The sequence below is a fragment of the Rasamsonia emersonii genome (assembly GCF_000968595.1).
Source record: "Rasamsonia emersonii CBS 393.64 chromosome Unknown ctg1118621760402, whole genome shotgun sequence".
Lineage (NCBI taxonomy): Eukaryota > Fungi > Ascomycota > Eurotiomycetes > Eurotiales > Trichocomaceae > Rasamsonia > Rasamsonia emersonii.
Window position 1 is genome coordinate 17,477 of NW_013563025.1, and position 20,268 is coordinate 37,744.

The 20,268-nt window shown below is 52.1% G+C and overlaps 6 protein-coding genes across 6 annotated transcripts; 1 reads left to right on the forward strand and 5 right to left on the reverse strand.

Moving 5' to 3' along the window:
- Positions 1-39: 39 nt before the first annotated feature.
- Positions 40-1,297, reverse strand: T310_6383 (RTA1 domain protein; the record flags this gene model as incomplete). The annotated part of the gene is made up of 5 exons (XM_013470790.1): positions 40-223; positions 304-351; positions 414-440; positions 503-1,064; positions 1,147-1,297. The coding sequence occupies 5 exons, from the start codon at positions 1,295-1,297 to the stop codon at positions 40-42; spliced, it is 972 nt and encodes a 323-aa protein (XP_013326244.1).
- Positions 1,298-3,317: 2,020 nt separating this feature from the next.
- On the reverse strand, positions 3,318-4,889 carry T310_6384 (uncharacterized protein; the record flags this gene model as incomplete). The annotated part of the gene is made up of 1 exon (XM_013470791.1): positions 3,318-4,889. The coding sequence occupies one exon, from the start codon at positions 4,887-4,889 to the stop codon at positions 3,318-3,320; it is 1,572 nt and encodes a 523-aa protein (XP_013326245.1).
- A 2,490-nt stretch (positions 4,890-7,379) lies between these two features.
- On the reverse strand, positions 7,380-8,426 carry T310_6385 (Microtubule associated protein; the record flags this gene model as incomplete). Its single annotated transcript, XM_013470792.1, has 3 exons — positions 7,380-8,062; positions 8,180-8,226; positions 8,398-8,426. The coding sequence occupies 3 exons, from the start codon at positions 8,424-8,426 to the stop codon at positions 7,380-7,382; spliced, it is 759 nt and encodes a 252-aa protein (XP_013326246.1).
- A 913-nt stretch (positions 8,427-9,339) lies between these two features.
- T310_6386 (F-box and WD40 domain protein) lies at positions 9,340-14,459 on the reverse strand (the record flags this gene model as incomplete). Its single annotated transcript, XM_013470793.1, has 9 exons — positions 9,340-10,321; positions 10,375-10,717; positions 10,776-11,638; positions 11,990-12,199; positions 12,297-12,829; positions 13,183-14,012; positions 14,068-14,226; positions 14,292-14,319; positions 14,385-14,459. 9 exons carry the CDS (start codon positions 14,457-14,459, stop codon positions 9,340-9,342), a joined length of 4,023 nt encoding a protein of 1,340 aa, XP_013326247.1.
- Positions 14,460-15,415: 956 nt separating this feature from the next.
- On the reverse strand, positions 15,416-16,435 carry T310_6387 (Dihydrodipicolinate synthase; the record flags this gene model as incomplete). The annotated part of the gene is made up of 1 exon (XM_013470794.1): positions 15,416-16,435. The coding sequence occupies one exon, from the start codon at positions 16,433-16,435 to the stop codon at positions 15,416-15,418; it is 1,020 nt and encodes a 339-aa protein (XP_013326248.1).
- A 1,108-nt stretch (positions 16,436-17,543) lies between these two features.
- Positions 17,544-19,917, forward strand: T310_6388 (NAD binding Rossmann fold oxidoreductase; the record flags this gene model as incomplete). Its single annotated transcript, XM_013470795.1, has 9 exons — positions 17,544-17,567; positions 17,625-18,486; positions 18,543-18,636; positions 18,706-18,972; positions 19,206-19,229; positions 19,281-19,321; positions 19,463-19,559; positions 19,747-19,754; positions 19,880-19,917. The coding sequence occupies 9 exons, from the start codon at positions 17,544-17,546 to the stop codon at positions 19,915-19,917; spliced, it is 1,455 nt and encodes a 484-aa protein (XP_013326249.1).
- Between the last annotated feature and the right edge of the window lie 351 nt (positions 19,918-20,268).

The following is a 20,268-nucleotide window of genomic DNA, read 5'->3' on the forward strand; positions in this document are numbered from 1 at the left end:
CGTATATATGCATAAAACTTTTTTTTTTATTAAACACTGTCAGGCCGTCACCGTACCTGGGGCATCTTTCTCCTCCTTCTCCTCTGCGTCTGGGCCTGCGGTGATTCGACTAGAGCTGGAGGAGGAGTAGTTGCTGGCGCTGGTGTTGTTGTTGTTGGCCATCTCAGGGAAGAAGAATCCCGGAGCGAAGATGGTGAGGATGAAGGCTGGGTAGAGGACCATTCTGCATTATATATATGATGAGAGTTAGAGGGATTAAATTTAGTTTGTTGGCTCTGTTGGTTTGTTTGGGTAGATACTTACACTCCTTCAAGTACGATGAAGAGGACTTCGTTGCGCATGACGGGGTTGCTGGTACATACATACACTCGTTAGTCATATTGAACATCTATAGATATTAAATTCAAACGCACCCCCATCCACCGGACATTTCTGCGATACTGGTATTATCATTCAGTTAGTTTGTCGAGATGATAACAATAGTAATAATGATGGTACCCACCGATAAATACACCTGATCAGAATCCCCGTATACGCACCCGTCACAGCGGTGCAGAAGATGCGGAACCGCTTCGAGTGCCAGATTTCCGCTCCGGGAGAAGTCGAACTGCAAGAATTCCTGCGAAAGTGGGATTTTGCCCGCCAGAAAAAATCCACCGACAGCAACCCGAAAACAGCTAGGTTGACGACCTGCAGCACAATGCCCGCGATGATGATATCGTTGCCTACGCGGAGCTGGTTTTCGTTGATGTTACCTGACGACGACGCCGCAGCGTCCACCCCGCCGCCGATGGCCTGCAGACACAGACAAAACACGTCAAAGGGGATGAAGAGCCAGGTGTAGAAGCGCGGTTTCAGCCGCGAGAGGTCTGGCCCCACGGTGCGCGCGACGTGTTTCAGCGTCAGGTAGATGCCCGCGCAGATGAGGGTGGGCGCGAGGATGATGCACACGATCTGGATCTTGAAGCCGTTGCTGCTCCACGGGTTGTGGTGCAGCATTATGCGGCCGATGTAGCCTGCATCATCGTCATCAGCAATCATAATCATCATATATGTAGATGTGTCTATGTGTGGGTGTGTGTATGGTCCTACCGATAGCTTCCAACGCAAACCCCGCGGCTACAGTGATGCCAAACGCCCAGGTACGTTTCCACACGCCGACCGTCAGAGTCCACAAAGCACAGACGGCGAAGCCGGCGCAGAAGAAGGCGTTGGCGCCGAGGTTGGGGTAGTAGCCCAGGGTCGTTTTAGACACGGGGCAGAGGGGGGTTACTTCTGTGCAGGTGAATCTGGGCATGGCTAAAAAAATAGAAAGTTGATAAAATGGAAAGTTGAGATGTATGTACAGCCAATGGCAAATAGTTAATAGTTAACTAGTTGGTTAAATAAGAAGTAGGAGTAAGAATAGAAATGAAGACGAAGAAGGCATGATAAGAACGCAGACAAGACAGATAAGATGAAGAGAAAAATAATACCTCGAAGCTTCTCTTCTTCAATAAACAAGAAGATAGATAGACAAACGACAAGGACGACGTCGACGACGATGACGATACTAAATATTACCTCCCCCTCCGGAGAGAAAACCAGCCGAAACAGACTAAGATATGCTATTATTATACCTAAATTATACGCATACGCATGCATGCATGCATGCATGTCATGGGCTTTTCCAGAACCCAACGAATTACCGAGTGTGGTTAACGTTGCCGAATGGCTAGGCAGCTGTCAAATAGGACGGAATATTTCCGTTAAGGCGTACCGTTGAAAAATCAGTCTGAAATTTTTGACTTTTTTTTTACTTTCATTTAAAAATAAATAAAATAAATAAATAAAAGGTACGGACTGTAGAATACAATACATGCTGACTGTACCGAGTACTCTGTACCGTTATTCGCCGAAACGGCCAAAAGAAAAAAAAACACGAAGAATAAACATTAAACACTCCGTAAGCCGGATCCACTGGATCAATGGATGGCGATACAGGAATTAAGTTGGATGACAGTGGAGTCGAGTGTCTGCCTGCCTAACTAACCTAATTGGTCGTTTTTCTCGTATTTCTCGTTTGGATCGTATATCCTAATCTTAATCCTACCTATACAAGAGCAGCTTTCTCTCTCTCTCTCTCTCACAATCGGACACTATTACTTCAAACAACCAACGTAATTTTTTTTTTAAAAAAAGGGCCACTGACATGACAGTGCTCCGCAGGGAGGGAGATAATCTCCTCCTCGCACAAACAATCGATATTTGTTTGATTTGATTGGATTCCAGTCTTTTTTTTATATAGATTTTGATATTAGATTTCCCTATATTATATTTGATCCTCTTCGTAAGTAAAGCTACCTACCTACCAACCTACCTACTTACGTACTTACTTAGTTACTTACGTGCAATAGGTACGGAAGCATGGCTACAGTACGAGGAATTTTTTTTAGAAAAAAAACATTATTCCCCGCAACAAACAACCAGTAAACAACTTCCCCGACTAAGTAAATAAGTAAGTGGCTATGTAGCTAAGTAGCTAAGGAATAAGTGTACACGGTACAGCTCAATCAATCAATCAATCAATGCGAATGCGACTAGGCATGCAATGCAATACTATGCAATACAATACAACACAGCTATGCAGTATGCAGTATGCAATGCTCTGCAATACTATGCTTGCAATGCAATGAAGCATACATGCTTCTTCCCTGCCGCTCGCTCGCTTGTCCGGACAGCCGCTCGATCAACTCAACTCTCCTCGGCCTGTGCATGCATGCATGCATGCTAGCTACCTAGCGACTAGCGACAGCAACTCGTTCATTCATCCTTAGATTGATTCCGAGAATGGAATAGAAGGGAAAAAAAAAGAAAAAGAAAAGAAAAAAAATGGAGGAAGAAGAGAAGTATAGAAGGTAAGAAAGTAAGTAAATCCCGCCTGAGAAGGTTCAGAAGAAGAACATATTCCGACTGTAGTCAGAATTCTCAAACTTAATACAGCCACGAAAATGAAGTGAACTGTAATAAAATAAGTGAAAAAAAAAGACCAGGATCATAACATCGAAACAACAAGGGTATCCGAACATTAGACGAAATAAAACAAATAAAACTCAAGACGTATCCACTGTTCTCAAGTCGACGCACGTCAACCGAGAACCGAAGAAGAATATAACTCGCGGCGAGACACTACAGCCATACCAGCGCACAATTAGAAATTACAGATGATGACTTCCGACAAGCCGCTGTGCATGCGAGGACAGGAGAGCGAGAAGCGGAAGACCGGACAAGCAAGTGCTAACACTAATACATATAAACAAGACTAGTCAACGACCTCGCTAGATGCTCTCGGTGAAGCGACTCCCCCTGCTCCCGTCGTGCTTTGACAAACTCCGTCCCAACGCGTCAGGACGCATCGGTGGTGCAAGGCCTGTCTGCGATTGACTTGGAGGGACGGACACATTGGCCGAACTGGCTACCGGCGTCCTTGCAGGCGACGGCCGCATAACGACCACACTTTCGCCCTCCTCGTTCTCTCGAGCGGGGCTGGAGGCGGGCCCAGGCATGGCCGGACTAGGCGGCGCTGCAGACGTCGGAGTGACCACCTCAGGAACGACGGGCTCTTCTTCCACATCATCACCATAACCGTCTCCTCCAGTGCGAAGTACCGACGGGATCTTGCGGCCGGAAATCTTCTGAAAGCCGCGTTCGCTGGGCGCGCTCTCGTCAACCGTCGCGGGAGGTGATGACTGTCTCCATCGGCCAAAGAAACCCGCCGCGGCCAGGGGAGTGTTGCTCGATCGCTGCGAAGTCATCTCAGACCGCGATATCGACCCTTGACCGGGCTCCGTGCCCCTGCTCTCATTTCCAATGACACCGCGGTGCATGCGCTTCTTCTTCCAATGGAGGAAAAGCAACGCCAACAGAAGCAGTATGAATGCTCCACCAAGCCCTCCGACAACGCCACCGACCACCCGAGGAGTGTCGATGCCATTTCCCCCAGAGCCCGAGCCCGAGCTTCCTGGCTGAGCGGTGGCAGATGCTATAGCAGGTCCTGCGTTGATCCCGTTGCTCGCAGCACCTCCGCCCGCGGCACCACCCAAAGCACCGGTTTCAACCGCGCTCGAACTGGAACTAGTACTTGAACTGGATGTCGAGGTAGACGTAGTCGAAGAAATCGAGGTGGAAGAGGTGGAGGAGGTCGAGGTCGAGGTCGAGGAACTCGAAGTCGAAGAAGTCGAAGTCAAAGTAGACGAAGTAGTGCTGGTGGAGCTGGACGACGAAGCGGAAGAAGTTGACGAGGTAGACGATGTCGACGAGGTTGACGAGGTTGACGGGGTCGAAGTCGATGAGGGTCGGGGCGAAGTTGATGGCTGGGTGCTTTCAGGAGTTTGCGAGGTCGGCGTAAGCGAAGCCTGAGTGCTCAGGGTCGACGGGCCAGTCAGGAGGGATGAATATGACGGTAACTCTGTGCTTTGCGGCCATGCTTCATGCGTCACGGTAATGGGAGCGCCCGTATCGGCCGGGACCGTCACCAGACCAAGAGCAGGATCCGAAACAACGGCAGGAAGCGTAGGAACCGTGTATTCCCCTATCGTGCGGGACCCGCTTTCCACGACGATGTTGATGACGGTAGCCACCACCGTTGTCACGGTTTGCGCCTCGTCGGGTACATCATCTCGGGGCTCAAATATCGACTCGCCGGTGTCGTAGCTGATTCCGGTATGGCCAATGCTTCTTTCCCCGAGAATATGCATATCCCCGACATCAACCACGCTGGACGGAGGACTGTAACTTGTCGACTCATCTGGCTCGCTGGCATCGTTATGGGGCTTCTCCGCTATCAACCTCCTCCGCAACTCCGCACTCAAACGTGGATGTTTGATCCTGTGTCCATGATGATGTGTCATCCTGGAGACACAACCCCAGATTCACGCCTCCGAAATGCCGATTCTGCCTCTTTCAGCCGGTGGATGGCAACTACCAGACGATTGTCGGCATCCGCAGCAAACGCGTCAGAATTGTGAATTCCCCGTCAAGGACGAATCGTCACCGTCTTCCAATCGAATGCAACTTGACAAGGTAGTTTGTCTGGGTTCGTCTTGTGGTGATGACCAGCGCCACGGGCTAGATGGTAAAAGGTGCATCTGCCGGGATCACACGCTAGAAAAAAAAAATCCAAGAGAGAGCGTCGGGGCCAATTGAGCCGGGCCAGGTCGAAAAGAATGTGATCCACAGAATGGAAGGATGAAAGAGAACGTGAAAAGATGGCAATCCGCGACGGACGGTGCGGAGAGGCGGCTGTTGACTAGGCCGGTCGGTCTTGGATAAGGAGCGGACGTCAACCGTCGACAACGGCTGACTGCAGTAGGGAAGGAAGCGAATAATTAACGAAAAAAGGCCTCGAAGAACTTGTGATCTTGAAGGAATTGGAGAGATCAGTCTTGTCTGCAGAACACGCCAAGTCTAGTCCCCCCTCACGAGGAGGGCGTGATTTAGGTAGTTATTACGTACCTGGGTCAGCTCAGCCAAGAAGGGGAAAAAAAACAACACAACAAAAAGGAGCGACGACCACAACGCGAATTGGCTAACTCATTCTGCCACGGAGAGGGCAAGAGCTCTCCAGCAGCGCAGTAAAGACAAGGGACGACGACAACTGTCGACGGAGGAGTATGGTATAGCAAGAACAAGACGGTGTCTTGTCTCGGTCGGTGTTGGCCAGGTTCTGGACTTCTCTGGCGTGGTGACGGCCCCCGTTCCCGTCTGGGAGATGACTAGGTGGGGCCGCAATTATTAGGATTATTATTGAAACGGGGGAGGCAGGCAGGAACAGCAGCAGTACAGTAACAGTAACAAAACAACCACAGCAGCAGCAATGATGATAGTGGCACAGAAGAAGCAGCACCCCTCTTGCAACAATGACAACGACAATGTCTCTACTCCTGCCTGCTGTGAGCGCTGGCATGGCACCCGACGAGCGGCATCACGGATCACGGGAGACGGAGACGGAAAGCGCGCTAGGATTGGAATGGAAGATTCTGATTTGGCCGGACGAACCGAACAGAACCAAACCGCATGCGGTTAGTCAGGAACAGCCCCAAGCACGCACTCTGATTGGTCAAAGCAGGAGCAGCAAAGAAAAAAAATAAAAATAAAAAAAAACAAAAATAATACGGCAGAATTGACTTGAAGTCATGCGACCAGCGAATAGCACCAGATCCGGAAGCGTGTTTAATTGCAGACTGTCTGCCAGTCTGCCACTGCCAGGGTCAGACAGGCAGTCAGGCATTCAGGCACGCGCATCCCTGCTTCATTGATCGTGTACGAAGCAACGGTCACGACCAGTCAATAATCTTGATCCATGCACCACACCACAGGCTACAGCCATGTGCTCTGTGGGCCTACTTAGTAGCCACTGTAGCCTGTAGCCTGTAGCCTAGTAGAGGACGATGGATCATGGATCTAGGGATTCGTTGGGAAACGGCTGACGTCAGGCCTAGTCGACAGAGCAGTCCGTACTCCGTACAGTAAGTAGTACATCATGTGAGTGAGAGCGTCCTGAATGAATCTCTAATAATCTAGATTCTTCTCCATTGGCGGTATCGTTGATCAGAATCAGAATGGCTCTCCCTACTCTAACATTCAGAAGAATGGAATGCAGGTCGACCACGAGGGATTATTAGGTACCGTACCGAGGTTGGTGTCTGTACTGTACTCCGTACTGCGCACACCTTCTATCTATAGTCCTTAACTCCTTCTGGACACATGCATGCGTGGATTTGGAATGCTAGTATAGCATGACTGTATGAGTATGTATAAGTCTTGGCATGCCATAGTCGACTGACTCGACTCGCCAGCGGGCCCTCCTGCACATGTCATCCCATGTCCACGGGAATGAATCATCGTGGCTGGCGCGTGTTCAACCGCCACCGTCTCTAGCATCTGTCTTTCTCTCTCTCTCTTTTCTCCCATGAAGAAGACTTGCAAGTGCATTATCATCGATAGGAATAATACATAGGCAGCAGGCAGCAGACCAAATAGAAAGGAAAAAAAAATTAGACTCGCAAGACTCAGCGCGTTTTTTTTTTCTAGAAAACTTTCTTCTTCACACAAGAGAAAAAAAAAAACTGGGAATCACAAACATCCAAAACCGATGCTAGGATTGTACTTCTTTTTCATCACCCGGTGTTCAGACTCATCGAGATGTTCTTTTTCTTCTAGTTTAGTTCGCTTCTTCACCGATGACGATGAAAACACAAGCGGCCAAAGAATGGAAGGGAATAAAAGTCTTGTGGAGGTTTGTCGGGCAAAGACAGGTAAATATGACTTGCGTAGGGTATTATTGATTGGGAAGAAGAATAATATTACTATGCCAGGAACAAATCAATCCGGGGTGTTTTTTAAAAGGTCTCCAACTCGTCAGCGCCGGCTTCGGCTTCAGCTTCCGGTGGAATCTCGAATCCTTCCTGTGGACGACTTAGCCTCTGCTTGACCGGCTCGACCTGGCTGGGGCTTACCTCAGTCGAGTACAGGATGTTCTGGATGTGCTTCACCAACGAATCCTCATCCTTTTCCAGTTCCGGATCGGCCTCCACGGCACTCTGCAGCAACAGTTCAATGTCCCTCAGCTTGGCAAAGTAGAAGTCTCGCTCCTTTTCTAACCCGGCAATGGCTTCCTTCTGTGCTGCAATCTCCTGCTGCAGCGCGGCCACGTTGGCGTTGCTGGCACCCCCGGCGGCGACTCGAGGCCGCGCCGCCGCCCCAGTAGTAGTAGGAGTCGTTCCACCACGCCGTGCCCCCGTCGAAGAGGTCGCGACACGCGGGGGTGCGGCGTTGGAGGCAGGAGGAGCACCGGAGGCCTTCCGGCGGCCAACGGCATCGTATTCCCCTCCCGGGTAGTGCTGATCCCAGAACTTCTTGGTCCACTGGAGGAATTCAAGGTTATCCTGCATCCGGCATTTCACGAGCTGCTCGACAGGGATGGGTTTATCTATTCCGTGTTTCGTAAAGACATCTGGCGCTGGGTCAGACACAATGCATGTTGGCGCACGGAGAGGGGCGGCCGCGACGCACTCTGAAGGATCTTGAAGTTTTGTAGATATGCATACTCGGTGTTGACATTGAACTTGACTCGGGACATGGGCACATCCACTGAGAGTAGTCGCGGGGATATGAGCTTCTAATCAAGCGAAAAACATACGCTTAAAAGCCGAGGGCGGCACGCTTACTGAATATCGAATCAAACACCTGGCAGAATGCAGCCCTATTTCACACGCGACACAAGTCAGACCAATGCGATTGATTCATCTTCGATAAGCCATAAGCTTATCGGTCACTCAGATCACCCGCCGATGTTATATGCAAACGTGGGGGGTAGTCCGATCCGTAAACCAGAAAAGGTGAGAGGCGTGACCATACCCAGTGCCGCACTGCTCAACCTTGGTCATGTTGAGCTGAAGCAGGTTGTTCAGCCATGCTAAAAGCTCTTGCCTGCAGGCGCGAATCCGCGGATCAGCCAGTTGTCACGAGGAGAAATAACCTTTCAGAATATACGGGAAACTGTATGGTTGCCGGAAGCACGCACCTAGATTCGCTCATGGCGGCGGGGTATAGGGTATGCGGGACGGACCGAGGAGACTGGTTCTGGGCTGGAGATATAAATGTACCCGAGGAGAGAGAAGGAGATGGTCAGGAACAGATGAGATGACAGCGCGATTACGGCCGGATGGTTTGTCTATCGGTGGGAGAACGAGGGGAGAATAGTGAGTCTTGAGCGATCTTTGGGAAGTTTTGTTTGTTGCGTCCCGCCCACCAAGCGCCAGTCGCGCAGCCAATCAGAGCCGTGGTTCGTTTTCCCAGCCCGAATTGGACGCCGCGAGAAAAGACGGTGATCCGAGCATCAGCCTCACTACTGAAGGTGTATCTAGCGGTCAGGGGAAAGTGGTCAATTGCAAAAAGAAAAAAAAAGTGCATTCTATCCATGTTGCAAAAACCTCAGTATTGTAACGGGATATGTCTAACGAGGCAGAAGAGAAAGAAATAAAAAAGACAAAAAAGAGCAAAAGAAAAAAGCTAATGTACACTCAATGCAGTGTATGAAGCCTGACGGCATACTCTATCATGTCCAGAATAAAACCCAAGATACTCCAAGCCTGTATGTGAAATGGTAGAATGAATCGTATCGTAAAACGGAGAAGATTAGAAACGAAAGGGAAACAAAATAAAGCGAAAGCGTGACAGAAGTGTTCCAGGGGGAATCTAAAAACCAAACCAAGCCATCCGAAATCAAAAAAAAAAAAGAAGAACCAAAAAAAAACCAAAAGGAAATAAACGAAATAAAAGGAGATCAACTCGCTGCCGTTACTCCTCCAACAGTTCAATCCCATCCAATCCATATCCAAAATCCATAATGACCACACGCGCGTCTTGGCTCGTGGCCACAATGCGTCGGTAGTCCGACTTGGCACTCAGCATCCAGCTCGTCGTCCAATGGGGGAGGTCAATCGACAGCTGGCCCGACTTGGCATCGAACACTTTGACACTCACGTCGTAACTCCCGCTGACGATCCGGCCGTTGACGTCGTCCAGGTGCAGGGACCGAACCAGCCCCGTATGGCCTTTCAGCTCGCCGACCAGCTCGCCCGTGTTGGCGTCGAACTGGTAAATGACCTGGTCATTGCCCCCAGCCAAGATCGTCCGCGCATCCTCACTGAACTCCACGCAGGCAAGGCCGCGGTCTTTGCTGGGGAACTCTTTGATGCAGAGACCGGAAGTGATGTTCCATAACTTGGCTACCCCGTCTCCGCTCGCCGACACGACCAGATCTCCGCGCAGCTGAACGGCGTTCACTGGGCCGCGGTGACCCAGGAGTTTCTTCACCAACTCCCCGGTATGCCGGTCCCAAACGCAGATGGTGGTGTCTTTCGAACAGGAGATGATATATCGGTCATCGAAGCAAACGTCAAGGACGCCAGCCTTGTGGCCGACAAGCCGTCGAATCGGCTTATAGTCGTTCTTGACATCCCACACGATGCAGGTGAAGTCCGACGACCCAGTCACCATGATCTCATCGTCGAACTGAAGGCAGAGGATCGATGCGTTGTGGAACCCGACCTCGTGCCCCGAACCAGCCACGATATCGGCCGCGGGCTGACTCGGGGGACAGATAGCGAGCAGTGGCGCGCTGCCGGACGACTGCGGTGTAATGTTGGCCGTCACGCCCGCTCCCGATCCGCCAGAGACATCGCCTGGATTCGCGCCAATAATCTTCAGACAGCGCCAAGGGTAATGAGCATCCCAGATCCGAATGGTCCGGTCCCGAGATCCGGTGATGATTTTATGCCTGGGGTAGATGTTAGCGACCGATCCGCCGGGACGACAACCTCATCCACTTACTCATCGAATTGGACACAGTAGACGCTGTCTCGATGGCCCTTGAGGTAGATGGCAGCAGCCTTCCCCTCTTTCCATCGGCGTTCCAGTGCCTGACGCACGAAAAACATCCTCTTCCAGTCTTGGTTGGGCAAGGTCTTGCCCAGACCGGCAGACTGAGTCTTCCTCTTGGTCGCGCACTTTGGACGGCGGCCGTATTCGCGGCGGAAGACATGCCGCCAGACGTGGTGCGACGAAGCAGCTTCTTTCCAGGCACGGGAGACACATTCGGCTTGCATGAGAGACTCGGGGTCGAGACACGAAAGGATCTGGGCCGTGATTTCGGCGGGGAAGTATTGCACCGGATCTGCGTTTCCTCATCAGCCAGAGCGCTACCAGCAACCAATCTTCCAGGGGATGATTACCTATCCGGACCACAGCCAATTCCTCGTCGGAGAGCTCCTCGCGGTCCCGCAGATCGATCTCGATGCCACTCTCCGAGTCCTTATCGAAGATCTTGGAATCTTCACGCTCCGCCTTGGCCATCTCATTCTGGGCAGCGGCCGCGGCGCGGGCCGCAGCACCGCCCAAGAGATCGCCCGAAAACACCGGAGGCTCCAAGCCAATGCCAGTGTGATTCCCGGTGGGTGCGTAGAACGTCTGCAAAGCCGATACACTGTGGAGGGACGGGCGACGGTTGATGCTGGGGCCCCTAAACCAGGCGTTCCGCGATCGCCCGTCGCCAGAGCTGCCGACAGACGGGAATTTGGCAGGGCGGTCCTCGGGACGAGCGTCTTGCAAATTATGTCTCGAGGATTTCTTGCGAATGCTCACGGAGAGACGACGACCCAAAGCGCGGAGACCGTCATCGACACCGTGCAGCAGATTCGAGAAACTCCTGGAGGTCCGGCGTCTGGGAGTGGGCTCCGGGAAGGCCGACGTCTCCTCCAACACCTGGCCATTGTCGTGACCCTCGCCCTGATTGTGTCTATTTCCCGCCTCCATTGCTGGTTCTTCTGCAAACGAGGTGATGCGATCGTCGTGGCCAGTCTGGTACGAACTCCATGCTCCAGCCATCGTCCAGGGGGCCGTCGTCTGCGTCAGCTCTGGGACGGAGGTTCTGGGTCGAGCCCTCAACGGCAGAGAGGGTCGTCGCCGCGCCGAGCGCGCTGTAGCAGGGTCTGCGACTGCCATGATCGGGGACGTGTGGGAGGATTCGGGGCGGTATCGCTGGCACAACGCGTTGAAACAGCGGTCAGGCCACCCGTGCTCGCGCGAGAATTGGCGTCTAAATAGGGTCGCAGGGAGCTCCCAGCGATCAGATCAAGTAAAATCCCTGGAGTGATAAACAACCTGAAGGTTCCAAAAAGGATGCGACGTAAGGGGCGCTGCCAGGGAGCAGGCAACTAGAGTCTAGAAGTAAGAACAACGCGCGCGGACCATCTAGGAACGAGCAACATCCAAAAGCACCAAAACGCCCAGACGTAACCAAAAGAAGGCGAAGAAACAAAACGACGACCAAAAGAATGCAGGACAGACACGAAGAAAGCAGCGATGCGGGGAGAAAGAGCGGACGGAGGGGGGCGAAGGGGGCGAGGACGACAATAATACTGCAGGCATTAAAGGCCAGACGGCGGACGAGCCAAGAGTAGACAGCTGCAGGCTAAGCTGTTTCCAGCAGCCAGGGGCGGTGGCGATCTCTGCAGCCTTTTCTCGCCAGCCCCAACCACGATTCGCCTCCTTCTTTTTTTTTTCGTGCCTTCTCTGCTGATTCGAGACAAGGGCGGGGCCGGAATCATCAGGCAATTCAGCTCGATCGGACGTCGAATCCTGGGCTGCGTCTGGCAGGCTGGAAAAAAAAATATTTCATTTAGAGTTGCTGGGAGACCCGCTGCTCGGAAGCCCCAGACGGAGCCCCGTTTAGTTATTAGCTAGGGCTGCAATACCCGCCGGCGGAGTGGACATGACAACAGGTCAGCACGATAAAAATATCTCCGCGCGCATTCACCTCTTCTATCGTGTCTTCTTCCTCTACGTGGAGCCCTTCTTCATCTGTCTGGGGGCCCTGTACGCCGGTGCCTGGCCCACGACGTATCTGCGCTTGACCGACACGCTGTCGGCTCCGCTGGCCGACTCCGCTGCCCTGCCCGTGGGCACCCACGTCGCTCTGCGGCAGCTGGCCAATTTGTATCTGCTCTTTGCGGTCAACGAGGCCCTGGTCCTTCGGGCGACGAATGATCTCCGCGTCTGGCGCACTCTGCTGTTCGGTCTCCTCCTCGCCGACCTGGGCCACCTCTACAGTCTGCTGCCGCTGGGCGTGGGCGTCTTCTGGGAGATTCACCGCTGGAACCAGATGGACTGGGGCAATGTTGCGTTTGTCTACCTGGGGGCAGCGTCCAGAATCGCCTTTCTTGCCGGTCTTGGTGTCACAGCGAGCAACTGGGGAAAGAAGGAGTGAAATATGAGAATGAGATCTGGCCTGTCAATACGGAGTATAACCAGACGGAAATGCTTTCCTTTGCCATTCTTTTCGTTTAATTTACCATCACTGCCAAAGTGTCAGTCAATAGCGCAGGTCTGTTCGCGACAATGCCACATCCACGCGATTGACGTGGGGCAATTCACTTGCGATGGCGTGCTTGAAGGGAATCGAGGACCTTGCGGGTCTCTCCACTGTAAAATCATCACTGAGTAGGAAAGCATCCTCTGAACTACGATCCACGAAACAATTCTTTTCTCTGAAATTCTATTATCTATTTACGGCACGGCATCTGTCGCCGCCTAGTTCCCAAACGCCTTGTCGTAGCCCGTCAGCGTGAATCGGTAGCGCACGTCGCCCTTCTTCATCCGCGTCACAGCCTCCTTGAGGTTCTCTTCGTTGATCTCGACCTCCTCGATCCACGTCCCAAGCCCCTTGTCCGCAGCCAGCTGCAGCATCTGGAGCATCTCCCGACGGCTGCCCAGGTGGCTGGCGCCAATCAAGACCCCGTTGGCAATCAGGTTCTGCGCCTTGATCACCTGTCCTTCTTCCTCCGGCAGACCAACGCTGACCCATCGTCCATGCACATCCATCATCGACAGGTACTTGGAGAGATCAAAGTTCTTGGACGAGTTGGCGCAGTTGACGATCAGATCGAAGGAGAATCGGTGCGGTTTCTCCCAGCCTTCCTCGCTGGTCGCGATGAAGCCGTCCGCTCCCAGCTTTCGCGCGTCAGCCTCCTTCGCCCTCGTCCGTGAGATGGCCCAGGTCTCCGAACCCAGCGCCTTGGCGAACATGATCGCCAGATGCCCAATTCCCCCCATACCAACGATCCCGACTTTCTTGCCCGGTCCTGCTCCGTGTCGGACCAGAGGAGAGTATGCTGTGATGCCGGCGCAGAGCAGCGGTGCGGCCACCTTGGAGTCCAGCTTGTCTGGGATCGGGAAGACCCAGTACTCGTGGGCGCGCACATGGGACGCGTAACCGCCCTGGCTGATCACTCCGCTGTCAGGCCACCGGGAGCCATACGTGTCGATCATGGCGACCGGGCAGTAGGTCTCGTTGTCGTTCTTGCATTGCTTGCAGTCACCGCAGGAGTACACCTGAGCCCCGATTCCAACCCTCTGGCCCACCTTGACGAGGGTGACCTTGGGGCCGACTCGGATCGCCGTGCCCACGATTTCTACACGGAACACCCAGGTCAGTCAGGAGCGTATCCATGGTTGAAAATTACTTACCGTGACCGACGCAGAGAGGGAAATTCTTCTCGCCCCAACCACCTGACCGGGTCTCATCAGCTTCACATATTTCCGTTTCTTCGCGACGGCACTCCTTACCGCTGATTGTGTGAATGTCGCTACCGCAAATACCACACGCCTCGACCTTCACGTCAACATCTTGATTCGACCGTCAGCAATGCGCCGCCTAAGCGTGTTGAATCTCATCAGCTGCAGGGACTCACCGTAGTCGCCAAAGGGCTTCAGGGGAAACTACATCAAGGAGGGCTGAGTTAGCGGCCCCATCCGCAAGTCTTTCGAACGAGCAGACAACATACATAGCGCTTGTGGAAGGTGGTCCAGGTCTCCGGACCATCGACCATGAAACCCTGGGCTTCCTCCGGGTACGGCATTTTCTGGCGTTCGAGAAAGCTTGTTGTTTCAAAGAGAGCTGGTTATCCACTCAATGCTTTGCAGGTCTTTGAAGGGATCGGGGTGATGGATCTCTGTACAGCTTTTTATTTCTGTCTACGAGGCAAGGGAGCTCCACGGGCTTTAATAGAGTCAGGGCTTCCCCGCAGAGAGGCCTAACTCCCAAGAATGCTCGGGGAAGGGCAATTGGAAGAGAAGCGGGGCAAAAACGAGGTTCTAATCAAGGGCCAAAGACGCGACCCGCTCTGTCTCTATCAGGAGGAAGAAGGCTGGTCAAATCACACGGGCTTTCCCAGCGCCGTGGCCATTCAGAGTTACAACGCAGCTTGCTACGACTTGCTAATTGTGTCTGCCGAGTCGAGACCATCATCGGGAGGACTTCTCCGTGAATTCGCCCGTGCAGAGCGGGCAAGAAAGCCGTGAAAGCCTTCAATGATGTTTCAGGGATGCCGACCCGATGGATGGCTGCGCGGTTAGGACTGCTCTGCTCCGGCGCTTATACAACTACAGCAGGTATAACCACCTACCTAGGTAACTACCTGAGGTATGCGAACAGATCTTTCTGCGGATTTGCCCCTCGGTGTGCCCGCCTTCCCCGCTACCCCACCGAACTTTTATTTTATGGCATGTTCGGCCATGCTTCCACGGAACGAACGCCGATATGGCTAATTAAGCCTACGGAATACTTGCCTCTGCTGTCTCGGCGAGATGGAAAAGAGATGGAGATACTGCACGGCAGACTACAGACATGGCTAGCTCGCTACTGACTGATAAGCTGTGAAGCCGACTGTTACTCTCATACAGTCGGTCTGCCTGCTTTTTTCGTTCCCCTTCGACTGCGTCATTGTTTCAACTGACAACAGGGATATTACTTGGATCAGTGGCATTCTCATACACATGCAATCCATTCGAAAAGACAGATTGGAGAACATATTACTCATGCAAAGTCCGGCAAGCTACGCTCCACTTCCATCACCTCCTTCAATTGATCTGCAATCTCCTTGACGCTGGCTTCGCTCAGCCGGCGCAGCGGACGCCGCGGATACCCTCCATATCCGTAAAAGCTCTGGATGGCACTCTTGGTACCGGGAATGGCCGACTTGGTGAGCACCCAGTCGCCGGCGCTGAGCACCTTCTGCAGCTCGTATGCCTCTGCCAGACGCCCACTGCTCCAGAGGTTGAAGATCTGGACGCAGGTCCTGGGCAGCACGTTGGCGCCACCAGCAATGATGGCTGATCCGCCCGAAATCAGCGTCTGGAGGGTGAAATCCGCGATGCCACCAAAGGCGACGTACGGGTGGTTTTCGACCGTCTTAGAAGAGGTCGACGTCGAGGGAGCTTTTTGGGGGGTGTCCGAGAACGGCGACGGAGGGGTGATGGCGTTCAAGGCGCGGGCGACGCGGGTCAGCTTGCCGGTGTTGGCGCAGGTGAACTTGGTGCCGACGATGTTGGGATGCTGCGAGATGCGGATAATGAGGTCGGAGTCCATGTCGATGCCGGCGACGGCGCCGGGGTAGTTGTACAGGATGACGGGCACGGGGGACTCGTCGGCGACGCTGGTGAAGAAGTCGTAGAGCGCGTCATCGTTGCCGACGGCGTAGCGGTAGTAGCTGGGCGGGACGATGAGGACGTACTCGGCGCCGGCCTCGGCAGCCTCCTTGGTCAGCTCGATGGTGCCGCGGATGCTCTGCTCACTGGCGCCGGCGATGACGGGGACGTTGTGGAAGCCGGCCTCGTCGAGGGCGGCGCGGGTCTCGCGCGTCACCGTCTTGCGTTCTTCGCGGGTGAGATGGACGGCCTCGCCGTTGGAGCCCATGGTGACGAGGCCGACGAGGCCGGCCTTGGCCAGCCGGACGGCGTGTTTGCGGATGGTCGGGACATCGAGGTCTTCGGTGTCCGGGTGGAAGAAGGTCATGGTAGGAGCGTAGACTCCTGGCCGGAGGGGGGTGCGCGGCATTTTGATTTGCGGAGCGAAGCGAAGCGAAGCAATATTTTATCAAACTGTAGCTGTCAGTGATGCACTCACTGCAGAGCTGAATTCAACAGAACGTACCTGTTATCTTCACCCGTGAGAAGTGATATACAGCTGTACAGCTAAGACCTCAATTGTAGAAAGATACACAAGGATATCGAATTAAAAAAAAACAATTCTTCAAAAACAGCAATCTACATACAGCACAACACAAGAAGAAGACCCTTGATGAGAAGCGTTTAATTTTATAAGTAACCAGCAATCATCCTATCTAGCTAAGCTAACGTATATCATTATTCCCCTCATCCATATCCTGCTCTTTCGGAGTATTTCTCGGCGGGGAATGAATACGATGACCCGGAGGACCTCCGAGAGATCTGCCCTTAGCAATGCGATTATTGGTGGAAGAAAGATTTTCCACCAATGAAATTACAGTGCATGCCATGAACCCAGTTCTGGATAGCGGGGTAGGATTATTATGTCATCATGGAGGGTTAACTAGTTAAAAAGAAGTAAATAAAAATAAGCAAGTATCTTACTGCGCTGTAAATAGGGAGAGAGAGAGAAATGCTCTGGATGTAAACGAATAGGTATTAGCATTTATGCTCTTTATTATTGGCTAGGTAGGTATGTCGTAGGGAAAAAAAATAAATAAATAAAAAATTGGATAGATAGCAACGTGCAGAACAGAAAGTTGTCCTTCGTTCAAAAGCCGACGAGGGGCAGGCAGATCAGCTGTATGTATCTACGTCAGTCAGCAATGAGCATATTCATTCAGTCTTTAGTATAGTAAATACACAATCAATAATAGATAAAAAAGAGATAGAGAATTTGTATTTATCGTTCTTGTCTTGAGTAAGAATTCATTTCAATTGTTTCTGGATTTTTTTTTGGCAGCTGCTTCCTCGTGATCGTGTTGATATTTGTCCGTCGGCTATTGAATGGCGGTAATTCTTCCGTCCAGCAACAAGCAAGCAAGTTAGCTAGCAATTCAATCTTTGACAACTTGTCTTTCTTTCTTTCTTTCTTCTGCAATTAATGGCCAGACTGAGACGACAGAATTAGATACATAGTCATAGAACAGTACTACAAAATGGCTCCTCCTAACGTTCTTATGGTGAGTTACTCCATTCTTGACTGATGGCAAATTCCACTAACTCCTGCTGTCCTGCAGGTCGGCACTGGAGAGTACACCACCGGCTTCGTCGGCGGTGGTGCCTCCGCCTCCGACAAAAAGGTCGGCGTCGTCGGCCTGACGATGTTCGACCTGCGACGCCGAGGCAAGGTCGGCAAGCTGAGCATGGTGGGCGTGTCCGGGCACAAATTCCCAGCCATCAGACAGCACCTGCAGAAGAACATCTCCGAAGTGTACAACGGCCTCGACGTCTCGTTCGAGTCCTTCCCCGCTGACGACCAGACTGACCCGGAGGCATACAAGACGGCCATCGACGCCCTCGAGCCCGGCTCCGCCATCACCATCTTCACCCCGGATACGACGCACTACCCGATCGCGCTGTACGCCATCCAGAGGAGGATCCACGTGCTGATCACCAAGCCCGCCACCAAGCTGCTGTCGGATCACCTGCACCTGCTGGAGGAGGCGCGCAAGCACGGCGTCTTCGTCTACGTCGAGCACCACAAGCGGTTCGACCCGGCGTACGCGGACGCGCGGGCCAAGGCGCGCACCCTGGGCGACTTCAACTACTTCTACAGCTACATGAGCCAGCCGAAATTCCAGCTAGAGACGTTCCGCGCGTGGGCGGGCAAGGACAGCGACATCTCGTACTACCTCAACTCGCACCACGTCGACATCTGCGAGAGCATGGTGCCGGACTACACGCCCGTGAAGGTCACGGCGTCGGCGTCCAAGGGCACGGCCGTGGATCTGGGCTGTGTGCCCGAGACAGAAGACACGATCACGCTGTTGGTCGAGTGGCGCAAGAAGACGGATCCGTCGAGGGTCGCGACGGGTGTGTATACGGCGAGTTGGACGGCGCCGCAGAAGGCGGGCGTGCATTCGAATCAGTACTTTCACTGTATGCATGCACCTCTATTACATGTGTATGCTTGATCTCCGGCTAACACGGTAAAGACATGGGCTCCAAAGGCGAAATCCGCATCAACCAGGCGAAACGGGGGTACGACCTGGCGGACGATGACCAGGGGCAAGTCGTGTGGCTGAATCCGTAGGCACCCAAACACTATCCCCCAAATATCCTCATCTCCCCAAATGACCCACACTGATTGATGTTTAGGTTCTACATGCGCTACACCCCCGACGAAGAAGGCAACTTCGCCGGCCAGACCGGCTACGGCTACATCAGCTTCGAAAAGTTCATCGACGCCGTCACGGCCGTGAACGAGGGCCGCGTCACGCTCGACGAGCTTGATCGGAGAGGCCTGCCGACGCTGCGTAACACCATCGCCACGACGGCCATCCTTCACGCGGGGCGGATCTCGTTGGATGAGCGGCGTCCGGTGGAGATTGTCCATGAGGAGGGGACTGAGAAGTGGGAGTTGAAGTAAACATGTCCCGAAGGGACATTTGTCGCGTTTTTGAGGTTGTGTCGAGATATCCATGTCTTTTTCATGTCTGATGTAATGATATGCTATGCTATGTCCATATGAACGAAATCATATTTGTTACTCTGGGAGTATACAATATCCGCAATACTAGATGCAATGCATGATGATGATAAACTCAAATCAAATTTCTGAGTAGTACCACTTAGTATACTGTAAAATATGTCCTCAGACTGGTTTCTCTCGGTATAGAAAGGTACGTAAACATCCTTATGCATATGTATATAATAGTAATAAAGTAATGTAGAGAGATATACACCCCTGACGATTGCTCACGTTCCAGCAAATGTACTGTACAGTACTGTACAGCAATAGAAACCTGACTGACTGACTAACCAGCATCCTATTTTATTTATCAGCCTTCAACCGCGCAATCAAGTAATGACTGAAACCTATCTACTCAGGTTAAAAAAAAAACAAAAATAATAGTTTCTTTCCACATTCATTGTGCTATTCCCAGAACCAACTACCTAATAATAACTCCTTTAGTCAAGCAAACGTACCGTAAGGCTGGAAAAACCCTAGGGTAAGTAGTCAGCGTCGTCCTGATTTCCATCGCGGTGAATTCACACTCGTACTTTGTACTGTACATACTTCCCTGCTACCTACCTAGTCTGGGTTCTGCAACCCTAATAACTCCCAAGAGGCGACGCGAGTTTCTAGTTTTCCTCCATGTTTGAAGGCATTGGCTACCTATCTTAGTGCTTGTACAGTACGAGGTGTAAGTCAGCTCCTACCCCATTACGGAGTATATAAGGGAAGGGGGCTTGATTGTAGTATGTTTTATCTTATGAAGAGTGCTTTCTTATATGTAAGCAAGCTTATACTGTATGTATGTACATACAGTGGGTTGGTTGGTTCTAGGGCATCGCTCTAGTACCTAGGTAGGTAGTTAGTATGACCATGTAACCAGCCATGTTGTAGTGTGCTGCGTCTGATGTACTGTACTGTCGATATCGAGAGAAGATAACTGCTAACTGTCATGAGATAAACACGAGGTCTTCCAATCAGATAACAAGAACGATCGAGTCAGAGGTATTGCCTGCATGTATAGACTATAAAACGGTGCTAATAATAGAAGTCTTACTGACCTGGTCATCAAGAAGTGCACGTATTTCAGTTACACTAGGTACACTCTAATTGCTGAAATTATAGACTATACTATTATATATCGTTATACCATGCCCGTGACTTGACCCGTGACCAACTGCCTATCATGCCGTCCGGTTCTTCTT